Raw genomic sequence first — 16364 nt, 5'->3', positions numbered from 1 at the left:
TAGAAAAAGAACTAAAACACACACTTTTTGGGAGAGAAGAAAATAGTGGTACATCTTGTGAAGACATGAACCTGTGGGGCAATAATATTTGAACTTCTTTGTATAGATTGTCTCTGTCAACATGCACATACTTTTTCAAACCAAAATCTGAAAGAGATTAAGAAAAAAAAGAGTACAAACAAGCACGAACTAGCATAAACATGTACGAAAAGTCCATCACAATCTGAATAACATCTCTGATTTTTACGAAAAACTCTCTAAAGCTTTTTCTTCCCTGTTATGACTGATCTTCAATTTACAAACTCACAGCAAAAAGAAGAGAAGAGAACGGGATCCATGGGGAGGCGTATGTCCAAAATAGCAACAGGGGAGCGCTCCCTCAAGTGCACTGCACACACATGTGCACAGACGGCGAATGCGCTGCTGCTCCATCGCTGGGAGGGTGCGTCGTCCTGCTGCTCCGGTGCAGGTGCCGTTGTTTTTTCTTCTTCTATATAAATACACTCCAAACTGCTGTAAAAAACACAAAGAAACTTTAGACCACAAAATTAGCAAACATCCATTTTTCTTGAACTGAACCATCATTTCTATATAGGTACATTTTTTCATCACTAGTTTTACCAAAATGAAAGAAGGGAACCCAAAGAACTACATGTAATATTTCTGCACACATGTAACTGATCGAACTGGTCTAGGGATCAAGAACTGCGCAGATTTTTTCCTCCATAGGGTTAAAACATATTCACAAAAAAATCAGATAGCAATATGTTTGGCTATAAAATTTTCTGCTATATCAAAGACTTAACCAAGTTATGATCAGGTTCGCGTATTTTCAAGGAGGCAGAGTATACTTGATCAAAAAAAATCGTACACACATGAGACTATAAGCTACAATGGCATGTTAGTCTCAGAAATTCTCTGATAAATTATGAAGACGCTAATAAATGAAAAACAGGGGGGAAACCCTCTCTGAATGTACTAAAAAATAGATCTCTGAATCTTAATCCACGTTCACTCTGAACTTCAGTACGCCTCAAAGCCCACTGTGTGATCCCCCGCCGAAAAATTGGACGAGTTGATTTCTCATCGTGGCACTGCCAGAAGCCAAGGCGCACAAATAAGGAATGGGAGCAGGACACGCCGGCGGTTCTACTACTCCATGCGACAGAGTTCAATCATCCTAAAGGGGAGGAGGAAGCAGGAAGAGGAGGAAGTTCAGTACGCGTGACGAGAGAAGGTCACCTGTAGAATATGAACACAGGCAGGTGGATGGCGATAGAGGTGGTGTGCTGCTGCGGACGGAGCCAAGCGGAGGCAGGAGATCGGCCACGGGGGCGGTGTCTCGGCGCACATTTTTTGGCACCTAGATAACAAGATTTATATAGAAGTAGATACAGATCAAAGGGAGAACGCATGCGTACATTTTTAGTTCCTACAAGTGGATACATATCAAAACAAGAACACATGCGTACCATGAAGTTAAAAATTAGCTGGTCCAGGGAAGGTCGAGGTGGCACCCGTGAGAAGGTCAACTAATCGGAGAGAGCGGAGGCAGAGCATGAGGATGCGTGGGCAGATGTAGAAGTTACAGGGGCTCTCCGGTTGTGCTCCCGTACGGGAGCCAGCGAGTAGATGAGGTGGCGACGACCAACTGCAGCAGCTTGCAGATGCACGGGGTACTTGCCAGCCTCGGTGCCACACACGACAGTGGATTGGGTGGGGCTATGGGAGAAGGCTTGCGGTGGATCGGGGGCCATGGGAGGAGGACGGCGCGCGGCCGCGGGAGAAGATGGCCGGCAGGGCTGCCGGATGAGGAGAGGTTGGCGGGGCGGTGAGGAGTAGCAGCAGCGTCTAGGGGATCTGGCGGACCGCGCGCCGGCGGCTGGTGGCGGGATTGGTCACGGGGCGGACCCGTGGGCGGCAGCAGCGCGCGGGATTCCGGTGATCTAGCGACGCGCGGCGGTGCTGGGATCTGGCGGCGCCCGGAGGCACGTCCGGCCGGGGGGAGGAGGGGCGGCGGCGGGTGATGCGCCAGGGGCGTTGGCCACCGACGGGAGGTGGTCGGGTGGATCGGGAAAAAGGTCATGCGGGAGTGGGTGGGCCGGAAGGCTTTTTTGCAGTTTGGGCAGTCCGGCAACACCGCGTCGCGCCTATATAGCGCCGCTGCGACGCGGTGTTGCCGGACTGCCCAAACTGCCTCGTTGGTAGTGGAATTTTTGTGATATTTGAATTGTAAAGACCGTGGCATATGGCAGTGCATGTATGACATGAATTCATATGCTTACGACGACACTATATGTGCTTCTATTCCAGAAATGGACTGCTAGGGTATATATGTGCAATAATACCACATATGGAGCCTTATAGTGGATATTCCCTTTTTTGTCCTCCGTAGAGAATCATGGCGGATTTATGGGTTATTATGCTCGGGATGATTTTGGCAGCCTCTATAAATCCATCGACAACTTCAACCCTAGGATACCGACCCAACATGGTGACGTATTAATGATTTCCTATCTGTGAAAAAAGGCAGGTCGGCTTTGGCAAAAGGAGAGAGTTGGATGCGGCATGCCATCTACTAGTTGTAGTGGTTAACAATAGATGGTTCCCCAAGGGCTTACTTGCATTATTATTTTTGCTGGGGTGTTCCTGTAATGGTAGATTTCTAATATATTGAGTCGGGTGCTCTTTTGCAAAGAAAAAGAAGTATCTCGATGTGTAGCCAAGAGAGGTTACATTGACACTTCCATGTGGCCAAGCCTACGAATACTTCGACGAAGACAAAAGAACATGAGTTTCAAAAATTTTCTTTCCTGTTTAAGCATTTTCCGATGGAATACTCATTTGACTTTGCGTGGTATGATGCATACATCTTGGTTATGTGTTTTCATATTTTTTTGGGTGCTTTTTGAATTTTCGTAGCATGTTATAGCTGACCGCCGGGAGCAACGTGCTACCAGGCCTTGTCAGCAACTTAGGAGGCGACGTAGGGACATGTGGATGGGGGGGGGGGGGGGTGAGCTGTGTGTAACTGATTTGGTTGCATGCATAATACCACAAGGAAGGGTCCACACATGTGGCCGTTTTTTCTTTCACCTTTTCCCCACAAAATAGTTCTAAAATTTGAAAGCTCCATTTTTTGAATTTTAAATTTCCGGAAGTTCAAAATTATTGAATTTTGGATTCATAATTTTGAATTTTAAATATCTCCAAAATTTCGTACTCGAAATGTTAAATTTTGGAAAGTTCAAAATTTCAAAACTCATGGAAGTTTCAAATTCCAAAAATTGGGGCAAGATTTTTTTTAAATTGGTACCAAATTTTCAGAAGTCACCAAAAAGAATGAAAAGCGCCAAAAAAAGAGTCAGCACAAAGGGATGGTCATAAAAGTAGCACCACATATTTGCTTCATATTCTTTTCAATCTTGCTAAGTGCAGCTTGAAGGTTTATTCTGGTCAAGTTTGCATGACATTGCGGCATTATCTCTCTTCCTATTTGCAACGAACCTACATAACCACTATTTGTACTAGAAAAACACACCGTCCAAATAGCAGTTTGCATTACCATACACTTAACCATCCCCACAGAACAAAGGATAGCGGTCATATTCTTCTTTCCCACATGCGCAACGCTCTTCTCCCCTCCGCACCGTGTATGCATCTGCCCCCTAGATCCGGCGAAAGGTGACATCGGATCAGGCCACTGCCATGCCTCGGTCAGACATCTCCTTAGCCCGACTTGGAGCCTATCACCCCTTCGGCCACGATGCCTTGCCACCTTGTTGTCGGCGCCACCACCTCGTGGATTGCTCTTAGCGGTGGCCGTCATCGTTGGCCTTGACACGCAGGTAAGCTTTCTTCCCTCCCCCCTCTCATTTTTTTTACTTCTTTCATTCGTTTGCTTCCGCTTTCCTCCTTCCTCTCCTGGACATGTCATGCCATTGGATAGGAATCGAGTGCTCGCTATATGTGTATTCCCAACAATAACATGGCAGGGGATAATTTATCAAATGGTCAGACCCACAACCCCTCTTTTTGGGAGGGGCATTTAACCTACATTTTAGGATTGCACTAGAACATTTGCTTGACACATGTCCACCAAGCACTTGGTGTGCATTTGGTAACTTAGCAGACAGTTGTGTCACATTATCAAACAATCGTGTAGTTTTTTTTTCTTTGCGGGGTAAACAATCGTGTAGTTGGTTGTCCATGGTCTCGTTACCACCAGCAAAAGATGGATGATAATTTGCATTTTGCTCATGTGAGTGTGCGATGCGCTAGCAAACGAACGGTGCGTTTTCCTTTTCAACAAACGAAGGGTAAGTATTAAAGTATACAGCCAATGGAAACGAGCTGGCGAAAAACTTGAAGAAAAAATAATATTGTAGCTAGCTGGACCTTGCCAAATCCCTGGCCCGGGCTTTGGCATTTTGGCAATGCCATCACTGTTCTGCTAGCCGTGCGACAACAACGCAAAGGTGGCAAAGCGGCGCGAACACCCAGGGCTAACGGCCTCTTCGGCAGGCAGCCCACCCGGCCCCGCTCGTGCCCACCGAATTTTCCATTCCGCATTTCTTTCTATTTTCTTTCTCCCCTTTCTCTCTCTCGCCCACCTCGGTCTCTCGGACTACAAATGCGGCGCTACCCGAGCCACTGCGGAATCGAGTAGACAGCGGAGGAGCAGTGTTTCTGTCTGTCTCCCCGTCCACTAGAGTCAAAGGAGAGGGAGGGGAGGGGGGGTCCCGTCGCAACGGCTAGTCGGGGCAGGCCTTCCGGGGCCGATGGACCCGCGCCGCGACGGAGGCGGAGGCGGAGGCGGCGCCTCCGGCGATGGCGACGGCAACAACCAAATGTGCGTGCTGCGGGGGGTGCGGGTTCCTGTTGTCGGTTGCTGTCGCGCCGGTTCTCGCGCTGTGATTTCTCGGGCGGTTTTGGAGGATTTGTTGGATGGAGGGGATCGACTGGGGTTTGGTAGGGTCTTGAGACTAGGATGGGCACGAGGGACTAGAATCTGCTGGGCGTAATGGGGATTTCGGGAGTTCCGTGGCTGCTCCTTCTGCCGATCCGAAAATAGAGGGATCTTGCCGTCGATTTGCTAGATTAGAAGATCCTTGGGTGCCCCGTTTGTGTCTATGGAGTGTCGAACTCGATTTACTTTGTTCGATTGGGGCGTCCTCCTGCACCGATGCATGCTCCTGCTGTTGCTTTTGATGCAAATGAGATAATAGGAGGATTGTGTAAAGTTTGTGTGTTTAAAACTGGATCGAGATATTCTTGGCTCTGAGGGGTCGAAATGGGAGCATACTGATGCTGGGTTGGTCATACTTCGTGGCGTGTTTTTCGTTTGTGCAACTGAAACTAAACCATGTCTCGACTGTCCACAGAACTGAGTACTCGTCAGAAATTTTACAACTATTTCAATGTATTACATTAGTTGAACTTATGCCTGATCTCATATTGCTTGCTGCAGTCTGTGGGATTGGCAAGAGAAGGAGCATGGCGAACCTAGTGATGGCAATCATGGTACATCGCTCAAACCCATAACCAACATCCATGTCAGAACTGCCAATAATTTTTGGACTTACTGTATCATTATTATTATTTTCTCAAAAGATGTTGCTAAGTTCGTGTGGGATTGCCTCAACCGAGATGATGATGATGATGAGCTACTTGGATTACTGGGAAATCAAACTCCTCTGCGAGACTGCCGGGCCTTCTTTGATATTGGGGGTAGGAAACTTCTTTTTTCAGAGAATTATCGGCACTATACTACTCTTGAAGTTTTGCTTAAAGGAATAAGGTTAATTGTGCCAGATATCACTTGCAAGGAGACACTAGACCTGGAGGAGTCTCGGGAATCAAAGCGGCGACGCGTGTTGGAGTACCCTTCTGAGGTTAAGCAGCCAGAAGTTGGTGATCATGGAATGTGTTCTAATTTTGTCACATCTGAGGTGGTTCACTAGTAGCTGGCTATGTTCGAAGTTCATCTATTTTTTGCTTGCTTACACTATTGCGTCCTTTGTTGATCAATATCTCAGGTAGCAGAGACTTCATTGCTTTGCACTGATGAACCACAGAGTTTAAACTGGAATATGCAGCTCAATTCAGATGATTTAGGTTCATCCTTTTACCACATACGGCTTATTGCCTGGCAGCTGCCTACTGCCATGCCTTTTCTGTTTGCTAAATGGATATTTTTGTATCAGATAAGTTCAGTTCCTTGTCTAATGAAGCATCCTACGAGCCATCAGATAATCAATTGGATAATTACTCTGAAGGAGCTACTATGTACTACACGCCTGATCAAATGTTAGTTCCTATCTGGTTCCGTTAAAGCCAATTTGCTTTTAGTTCACATTCTTTTTGAATCATGACAAGTTCATATTTTGTTTGTAGGCCTTCTAGCCAGGAGAGCGTTACATACATTGGTTGTCAAACCGATGTGCCAGGTCGGTAGAAAGTGCATTTTCTATGTCATCTTTGAGATTTAAAAAAAGTTTCATCCAATATTTCTGTCAGGGTTTCCAGTCTATGCATATATTTGCCATATTGTCAGTATTTGTCCTGGAAATGTTTGTAAAGAGTATTCTGTTTTGTATCTTCTTTGCAATTGCATTGCGGTGTACTTGCAATTGGTGCAACTTGCTGTTGTTTGGCGATCATAGTGACTTGCTAAAACAGAATTTGTGTAGCTTTGTCCAGCTATTTACTTGTTCTTTCTATCTATGACAGGAACAAGTGAGATTGCTCCGGTGACAGAAAGTCTCATAATGCATGAGACTAGGAAACTTTCTACGCTCAAAGTATCTAAAGGTATTTAAGTTTTAGATAGTATCTTATTATTCATCAACTTACCTTACACACTTGAACCTCTAGTTCTATATATGTTGATCATTTGGCTTTGCTTCCCTATTAGGAGGAAGCTCGATGATCAAGGCGAAGCAAAATGTAACTACATCTATAGCATACCCTTTTACCCTTATCAAACCATCTTGGGAAGGAGATGTCACTCTCAAGGATATAAATCAGCGCATCCATGCTCCTCCAAAGAAGCCTCCAGAAATCCTGGAAACTTCAGCTTTCTCTGGGAAACCCGTCATTGGCAAGACAAGAATCAGAACAGAAGGTGGGAAAGGCAGCATCACAATACTAAGAACCAAGGGCTGAGAATGATTACAGCTTATTTAACAGCCATTCCCTCGATTGCTTTCAAGAATTTGGTCTTCTTGTGCAGGCCTCAATAGCATTTCGATTTTTCTTGGTCACAATTTTTGTGCCATATGTTCAGAGTTACTGTGGATGGCCAACTCGTTGTTCAAAGATTCAGCATTCATCTGGTGTATTTTAGTGGCATGCGGCTAATGATATATATATGGAAATTTGAGTTCAGAATTAGCTCCTTCTACTTTCACTTCTCTTTCATGTTCTTATGGTCTCCTGAAAATTGCCTGGTGGTTCAACGTACAAATTATGGTATCGGCTTGATCACTGTCAGATCTTAAATTTGAGTGGCCCCGGTGAGAACCAGAATTGCACCGGGGGAATTAATTCGAAATAAAGTTGATTTCCAGTCAGGAAAAAAATGAAGCATGAGTACTTAGAGCATATCTAGCTCTTCGCCCCAAAGTCATTAATCTCCAAAACAATGGTTTTGTAGCTCTTCATCTCCCAAAACTGACCGCTCTAGCCCATTTTTGCTATAAGAAAATACGAAGTCTCAACAAATTTAGGCTAGCCCGAGCATCCCTCTTGGCCTTGACCCGCCTTGCGGCATCATTTGCATCCCCCCTCTCCCCAGCCTCACCGCCCTCTCCCCCACCTTCTCATGCCTCATCGGTGCCAAAATTAATCGGTTTCGTCGTCGCCGCCAAGCCCCAATTTGGCCGGGACGGGGCCGCCCGAGCTCAAAGATGACGTATGAGACATGTGCGTGACCACACGCCAGTCGATGACGCCGGAATTAGCCTACTTTACCGCTGCCATGGCCGAACTCGTTGCTTCCTCGGGCTCCCGTGCGGCGTCGGCGAGCCCAGTAATTGACCATCGGCAGCCTCCTCCAGTCCAGTCCTAGTTGGCGCTCCGTCGTCGTGTGTAGGAACGAAGTGTGTCTACCGGGGGGGGGGGGGGGTGAATGGAAGTTCTGAAATTTCAAAACTCTCAGAACCCAGCAGCGGAGCGAATGAAAAACATTTTATAGTGAGCGAATACAAAGTACCGAATGGAAACTAAAGGCATGCATCGAGACAAATCACATGATTGAAATAGTTCGAATGTAAAGAGGAGAAGTAGAGGTAACCAGTAATGCTCGATGACGACAAGAATTTGGTAGACCAATTCATCCTTCTGCACAAGAACTACGTCTGGTTGGAGGGGTTGTGACTTAACACGAAAGATAAACTCTCCTCGCCCTATTCTCATCGACAATTGGTTCGTCAACCAATGTCGATCACTCGTGGTAGATACTTGAGGCGATCTCCAAACCTTTATAGACTCCGAGAACCACAATTACACTTGGTCTCTGAAGAAATTGATACCTAACCGTCTAGAGAGTTTGCAGCTCTCAAGAGTAATAGGTGGAGCGTACTGGACTTATATTCGAGTGATGCTGAACCACTATCTAATTTTTCGGCTCTAGGGGTTTTCTCTCGATGGATTTTAAACTCAAATCACTCTGGAGAGGGGGTTGCTCAACAATATTCTCACAATCAAACGGAGCAGCTGCCGGACAACGCCGGTGCGGAGTGGCTATTTATAGCCGCAACCTTCTTTGGTGGGAAATGACCATTTTGGACACGCGGTCCAGCCAATGGCCAACTGACACGTTTACAACGGTCGGATTTCAAAGAGCAATGGTAACATTACTTGAGGACCAAGTAATGCTAACTCCTCGGTTAGAGACAAATCTCTCGCAGCAAAGAAGATCATAGTCTTTTGCTAGCAAGTATTTGCTCGGAACACAAAGAGATTTCTCTCGCAACCTTCATAGGATTTGGGTTTAGCATAAGAGAATCAAAGCTTCGAACGCTACACCCCTCTTAGTAGTACAGTGGTCCTATGACTCAACAAAGAGAAGAAAAACAACGAAATGAATGCTACGTCTTCACTTCGTCTTCAATCTTCTCGGTCGCGGTCACTTCCTTCGGACGAGCACCGAACCAATTGCTTCCGTCAGCAATTTTTGAGGGGTCACTATTGTTATCATAATCTTCGGTGATAACCTTCACTGCTACGCAGGGGATTATCTTCGGCGTTTGAATCAAACTCCTCTTGATTCCAGGGACCTGTTACTCTGTGTGCACTAGCAAACACATAAGTTCCATACTGTTTATGTCAACAAATTCCAAAACATAAAGAGGAAAATTGTTGCACCAACAATCTCCCCCTTTCTGGACGGTTGTTGACCAAACAGATAATCATCAAAGTGAAGATAGATAAGTGATAAGTAATTCCAACAAGAGTGAATAAGTGTTACTTTGCTCGATGATGAAATAGACTCCCCCTAAATGTATGCTGGAATAAAGATATGAGATTAATTGTCCTGCAAGTATTGAACTATATAGATGAAATTTCAATCATTCGAGACAATGATTCGCACCGACGACATATAATCCATCGAGATTGCAGTGCTATCATTCATAACTTCCGATAATAATTCCACCTGCAAAACAAATGCTTCGAGAGAAATGGTGCAGCATGAGGGGTTATTAATATTACAACACATAAGTTTTATAGCTTGGAGCAGATAGTCTTTAACCAGAAGTTTCAAACACATACGAAACCAAACCAAAGAAACACAGAAAGCAAATCTATCGATACTCAATGTAATTCTTCCCCTTTTTGCCAACTAGTGTCAAAAAGGTGATGATAACATGAGTGCAGAAGTGCATAACTTGGTTCACTCGACGACATCTCTAGAAGAACTGTCCAAGGCCATTTCGTCTTCGGAAGTGACTAGATTGGCTTCGTCTTCAGCAGTAGTGGTTTTTCCTTCAGGGAGAACAACTTGGGGCTGAGAGGACGAGGACATATTTGGGTCAGCCACATGAGGAACACGGGATAGTACATTGCCTTCGGTAGGTTTCTCTGTCAATGAAGTGGCTTCAGATTCTTTAATCAGTTTGCAAAGCTTGAGATGTAGAAGATCAGTTGTTGGCTCACGACCTGGAAGAGGAGGAGTAATCCGCTCTTGGAAATCATCAATAGTGAAGCCTTTGTCAATATAATCATAGAGCTCTTGGAGATTGACTTTCAGGAGTTGTTTCTCGGTGAAGAACTTGCGAAGCAATTTCCAGAGCCTCTTCTTATTTTCATATGCAATCAGATGCACGATTCTGGTTTGATTGTTCATATCATTTAGCTCGGAGGTGAGATGTTCTTTTCTGCGTCAATCCTCAGTGATGTGCTGCAGCAGCAGTTGTTCTGTGCACAAACTAACTTCGAGTTGTGAAGGAGGTTGAGGTGTAAACTTTCGGTCGCGCTGAGGTAGATGTGGCCCATCAAATTGCTTGTGATAATCTTGAGGGCTTGATGCAGGCTATTACCCGAAGAAATATCTTCCATGATTTGCAAGGTATCACGAAAAGGAGGTATGAAGCTTTTATGACTTTCCTTCGCCAGATATTCGGTGCGCATGGCATGATGAATAATCTTCTGGATCCATGGCACGAAAACTTTGAGGTAGAAGGGGTATTGAGCGCCAATCCTTCAGAACATGCAGAAACATGTCCTCAACATCGAAGATATATCGCTCAGAGATTGCATAGATAGTATTCCAAAGAACATCTAAAATGGACTTACCTGAATTCATCCCGGCCAGAGGGCAAATAGTGTAAGAGAGCATGTGATACAACGTCTGATTCTCGAATGTTAAATGTTGTGGATAGGGAGGACCAATATAGTCATGAATCTTTTCTTGATCCATAGTGCAATGAAAAGTTTCATCTGATATGTCAATGTTGTGCACTCAAATTTCATTGACACCATGCTCAAAGCGAGGGAAATGGAAGTGCAAGACAAAATATGTTGTAGTGCATTTGATGCATTTTCCTTCGGTCACCCACTCCATAATCCATTTTGTGCTGTCAGATTCATCACCAGAGATATACAAAGTAGCATAGAACTCAAGAACAATCTCTTTGTTCCAAGGATGCTTGAATTCGAATACCTTGGTGAGGCAGAAATCATTCAGATCTTGCAGCAACTGATTGAAGCGTCCAATGTTTCGCATAGCAGGGATGTTTGGGTCTTCATGAGGAAATATCTTTCTGCTCTCATAGAGGACCCGAGAGTAATGGATGGCATGTTCTTTTGTCCAGAAGCGAGGCGATTCCGAAGTGCGCGGCCCATCATATGGACTTTCTTGAAAGAATTTGGGATGCACATTCCGATTGAAAATAGGACCTTTGGCGCCTTCTCCTGACGAGAACAAAGGAAGTTCTTCACGAGGGGATGGGTATTTGAGTTCGTATTTAAGTGAGAGAGCTTCATCGCCATAAATAACGGAGTCAGTACGGCAAGCAGAAACAGATTTTTGTTCGGAGGGACTGACATCTTGCATTCCTGGCACTGTGTCGATGGATAACTTCAATGAGGCTGATGGAGTTGCTGGCACAATAGAGGGAGTTGCAGAGGCAGTAGGCAATAGAGCAGGTTTCTTTACTGTAGGCACTGAGGTGGAATCAGGCACTGGTGGTGGTTGAGAATGTCCCACTAGAATCTGTTGTTGCTGAACAGTTTGAGAGTATGAGACCTTTGATGTTTCATGAGCAAGAGAAGCTTGGGGCTCGAAGCGAGGGATTTCACCTTCCTCAGAAACAGTTCACTGGGATGGAATATTAGCTCTAGTAGGGGAGGCCACAGGCACTGATTCATTTGGCCTTGGCGAGGGAGGAGCATCCGAAACTTTAACTAGGGGTTGCGAAGGAATAGCTGGCTCAGGAGATTTTTCTTTCTGAGGATGAGCCTCTGGGCGATCAGGTGACTTTTCTGTTGGAGCGGGAGGTACATTTTTCTTCGCAATTTTCTTTTGGTGCTTCTTCTTTTGCTGAGTTACTTGATCAATATGGCCTTTGACAAGATCATCGTAGATAGTAACCTTTGCTTGATGTTCATCATAGATCTTGCGAACAATTTCATCTAGATCCGTGTGAAAATGCAGCCTTCTGCTTCGAAGCAAAGTCATGGCATGGTTGATGTCCTTGTAGGAGTCTTCGATTGCTTTAATGAGAAATTTGGAAGAGGAAGTTTTCATCCGACCATCAAGGTCATTTAATTTGGCAGTGAGAGTGTTGATTTGAACTGCATCTTCTCTCATTTCTTGAATAACAGTAGTGTCCTGTGAAATAACTTGAGGAGGGATAGGCAAAGAGGACAGTTCACAATCCAATGGATTGTCCACAAACTTATCAAGTTGTTCCTTCATGAACACATGATTATAATAGTGAGGAGCATCAGACTTGGCTGTAGGAGCAATTTGCACTGGAACTTTCTCAGAGGGAGGTTTAGACGCCAACGACTGAATTAAAGTGGGAGCAAATTTAGCAGCCTTCTCCTTCGAAGTAGTAGTTTGAGGAGCATTATGCTCGGTAGTATGTGCTTTGAATTTCTTCAAGTCAGGCTTGAGAATATGTTCACCTGGCTTTGCAGTACTCACAGGAGAGTCAACTACCAAATCCTTCAAATTGATAGCATCTGGATGAGGAGTTGTCAACATGCTGTTTCATAATGATAGTGGTAGGTGGAGTTTTCCTAGTAGTGATCTTCTTCGGTGGTGCTTCTGGAACCATAGGGACCCGAAGATCAGGCAACATCATTGAAGTGGTGATATTCACTTGCTCACTGAGAGTAGCAGCAACTTCATCCTTTGTGAGAGGTGGATCATATTCATCCAAAGATTCATCGGCTGGTTCAGCCTTTCTCTTATTTGGTGCACTCTTCCTCTTTGATGCAGCATTGCTGGGATCATGCTTGCGTTTGGAGCGACCTTCAGATTTTCCTTCAGCCTTTTTCTTCTCTACATCATATTTGAGAAGGCGACGGTTTTCTTCTTCATGAGCCTTTTCCTTTTCATCCTTCTTATCTCTCTTGAGGGTATTTCGCTGACACTTAGCAAGTTCATCGAGATAGGATTCGGGTGTGCTAAGGGAAGACTCATGAGCATTAGGTGGTGGCGGCAGTCTCTCTTGGGGACCATTTGGTTTGATGAGAGAAATTTCCCGGCAGTCACCCCATGGTGGATGAAATTCAATTGAGCAAACCGAGGATGAACAAGTTCATAAGTGAACCATTTTCGCACCCAGTGACGTCGAATCCATTACAAACGCTTATCCCTCTGCTGCTTAGTTTCTCTAGGAGCAGTATTATAAAGATCATGGAATATATTCAGCTGTGTTTGGATATGGTTGTCTGCCACCCTTCTTCTTTTCCGGAGCATTCTCTTCTTGCTCGTCGGCATTTTGCTCGGTTCTCTTATGCTTGCTGGTTGATGGGCCTACCGTTGGGCCCTTTGCATTCGGAGATTTGGATTCATCTGTTGTACCCAGAACAACATCATCGTCGTCATCCATGCTCACTGGTCGAGCAGAATCCTCAACTGATTACGAAACTACGGCATCACGGGGAGGAAAATAATCTGCGGCGGCGAGGGACTCCGGCGACCTCTTTCCGGCAGCAAAGCGGCGAAAATGATCGATGGCGTCGAGCTCAAGGTGGAGCAGTGCATAGGGCTTTGGAAAGAGATAGTGACGAAGAGGAGAAGTGGATGTGGGAGCGGTGGTGATGCAGTATATATACATGCGAGGAGAAATAACCGCATCAGGTGAATTTGATCGGATGGCCACAGACAAAGGACTATTGCGATTCAACGACCCAGGTAGAACAACAGTTGATGAAGAGCACGTGGCAACCGTCATCAAAGACCGTGGTCCTGACTTGAGCGGGAAACCCCAAATTTTGGACGGCTTTCGCCAAAACGATTTAAGTTCAAAACAAACCTTTAACGTGGTCAAGGACACAAGATAAAGTTTCATTACTGAAACATCTCCGTCATATCTATAGTTTTTGATTGTTCCATGCCAATATTCTACAACTTTCATATACTTTTGGCAACTTTTTACATTATTTTTGGGACTAACATATTGATCCAATGCCCAGTGCCAGTTCCTATTTGTTGCATGTTTTATGTTTCGCAGAAACCCCATATCAAACAGAGTCCAAACGGGGTAAAAATGAACGGAGATTATTTTTGGAATATTTATGATTTTTGGGAAGAAAAATCAACGCGAGACGGTGCCCGAGGGGGCCACGAGGCATGGGGCGCAGGCGCGCCCCTGACCCTCGTGGGCACCCCGTATGGCGGTTGATGCTCTTCTTTTGCCGCAAGAAAGCTAATTTTTGAAGAAAAATCTGGGCGAAGGTTTCAATCCAATCGGGGTTGCGGATCTCCGGATATATAAGAAACGGTGAAAGGGCAGAATCTGGGAACGCAGAAATAGAGAGAGACAGAGAGACAGATCCAATCTCGGAGAGGCTCTCTCCCCTCCCACGCCATGGAGACCATGGAACAGAGGGGAAACCCTTCTCCCATCTAGGGAGAAGGTCAAGGAAGAAGAATAAGAAGGGGGGCTCTCTCCCCCTTGCTTCCGGTGGCACTGGAACACCGCCGGAGGCCATCATCATCACCGCGATCTTCACCAACATCTCCATCACCTTCCCCCATCTATATTCAGTGGTCCACTCTCCCGCAACCCGCTGTACCCTCTACTTGAATATGGTGCTTTATGCTTCATATTATTATCCAATGATGTGTTGCCATCCCATGATGTCTGAGTAGAATTTTGTTGTCCTATCGGTGATTGGTGAATTGCTATGATTGGTTTAATTTGCTTGTGGTTATGTTGCTGTCCTATTGTGCCCTCCGTGTCGCGCAAGCGAGAGGGATTCCCGCTGTAGGGTGTTGCAATACGTTCATGATTCGCTTATAGTGGGCTGCTTGAGTGACAGAAGCATAAACCCGAGTAAGGGGGTTGTGGCGTTTGGGATAAAGGGGACTTGATACTTTAATGTTATGGTTGGGTTTTACCTTAATGATCTTTAATAGTTGCGGATGCTTGCTAGAGTTCCAATCATAAGTGCATATGATCCAAGAAGAGAAAGTATGTTAGCTTATGCCTCTCCCACATAAAACTTGCTATCGGTCTAGTAAAGTTGTCAATTGCTTAGGGACAAGCAAGCAACTAACGCTAGGCTATTACGGCTATTACACATATTACATCCACTGGGCATCAAAGTTCGCCACCAGTGCAAATATAGGGAACAAAGCAGCATATTACATACACTGGTTGTCTAAATTTCCCAGCAGTGCAAATAAATGCGGCAGGAAAACAAGTCCATAACTGAAACAACTTCAGAAGAGCTCAAGAAACGTTATCCTGGGTATCCACCATGCTGGCAATAAGCTTAGTAAGCTTATTAGCTTTGTCCTGTTTGGCGCTAAAATCCTCCAACGCTTGCTGTTGCACCAGAAAGTATGCATCTGAATGCTCCAGGGACTTACGTAGTCCTTCGGCTTCTTGTCGTAGCACCGCTGATCGATGTCTTTCAGCTTGTAGTTGAGACTCAAGAAACCGAACTGATTCAAACAGTGAGTTTGAATAGCTTGTGCCAGCGGTAGTGGCCAGTAAGTCGAACACTAAACCAAGACAGGACTTTGGGGTTGTCTCACTATCTTCAAGATAGTTTTCCTTAGCTGTTTTATCAGCTTTGTTGGAGACCAACAAGGATGTCTCACTATCTTGAACCTTATCTGTATTACTTCCTTTACCATTGCTTAATAAGGCACTCTTCCCCAATATTCTGTCAGCATTCTAAAAGAAGAAACAAGCAGACACATAACAGGTTTAGCATGTACTAGTATATGAAACTCATTTCGGTGAACCAGTTCATTAGTAAGGTGGACATGATTAAACTACCAAGTCTTCTATTGCCAAGTAGTACATAATAAAAGCATCAAACAAACATATATCTATGTCCTATGGTCACTGCATTGTCTTGCCAAATCAAAATAGAGACACGGTTCAAATCATATCAGTTCAGGACAAAGCAGCACTGAAAGAATACAAAGCGTGGAAAACTACATGACACAACAAGATTTCATATGGGTACCACGGGTCTACATGTACAACACACTATTAACTCTGTTGTGATGCGAGTAATGTGCATGATATGAGAAGTCAAATGTATACACAACTGAAATTGAAATCAACAGAGCTATTTATAAGAGCAAACCTGTTAAAGAAACATGCGTAAATATACCTGTTGTGCCATTGGAGTTTCGATTGGATCCTTCAATTTAAAAATAAGTTTGT

The 16364-nt window shown here is 44.8% G+C and overlaps 1 protein-coding gene across 1 annotated transcript; it reads left to right on the top strand.

The window, feature by feature from the left end:
• Positions 1 to 4552: 4552 nt before the first annotated feature.
• LOC123045273 (protein XRI1) lies at positions 4553 to 7395 on the top strand. Its single transcript, XM_044468266.1, has 9 exons — positions 4553 to 4852; positions 5471 to 5523; positions 5614 to 5730; positions 5815 to 5951; positions 6039 to 6117; positions 6207 to 6309; positions 6397 to 6449; positions 6733 to 6813; positions 6917 to 7395. Exons 1-9 carry the CDS (start codon positions 4782 to 4784, stop codon positions 7165 to 7167), a joined length of 945 nt encoding a protein of 314 aa, XP_044324201.1. The 5' UTR covers positions 4553 to 4781; the 3' UTR covers positions 7168 to 7395.
• Positions 7396 to 16364: the final 8969 nt, after the last annotated feature.

This window comes from Triticum aestivum, chromosome 2B (genome assembly GCF_018294505.1).
Source record: "Triticum aestivum cultivar Chinese Spring chromosome 2B, IWGSC CS RefSeq v2.1, whole genome shotgun sequence".
NCBI classification, from domain to species: Eukaryota; Viridiplantae; Streptophyta; class Magnoliopsida; order Poales; family Poaceae; genus Triticum; species Triticum aestivum.
The sequence above is the reverse complement of the archived record's forward strand: the minus strand, read 5'-3'. Positions and strand labels throughout refer to the sequence as shown.

Coding starts and splice junctions, on each gene's coding strand:
- LOC123045273 (XM_044468266.1), top strand. CDS start 4,782: ATGGACCCGCGCCGCGACGGAGGCGGAGGCGGAGGCGGCGCCTCCGGC. Junction 5,731..5,814: donor GGCCTTCTTTGATATTGGGG/GTAGGAAACTTC, acceptor TAATTGTGCCAG/ATATCACTTGCAAGGAGACA. Junction 6,450..6,732: donor TTGTCAAACCGATGTGCCAG/GTCGGTAGAAAG, acceptor TATCTATGACAG/GAACAAGTGAGATTGCTCCG.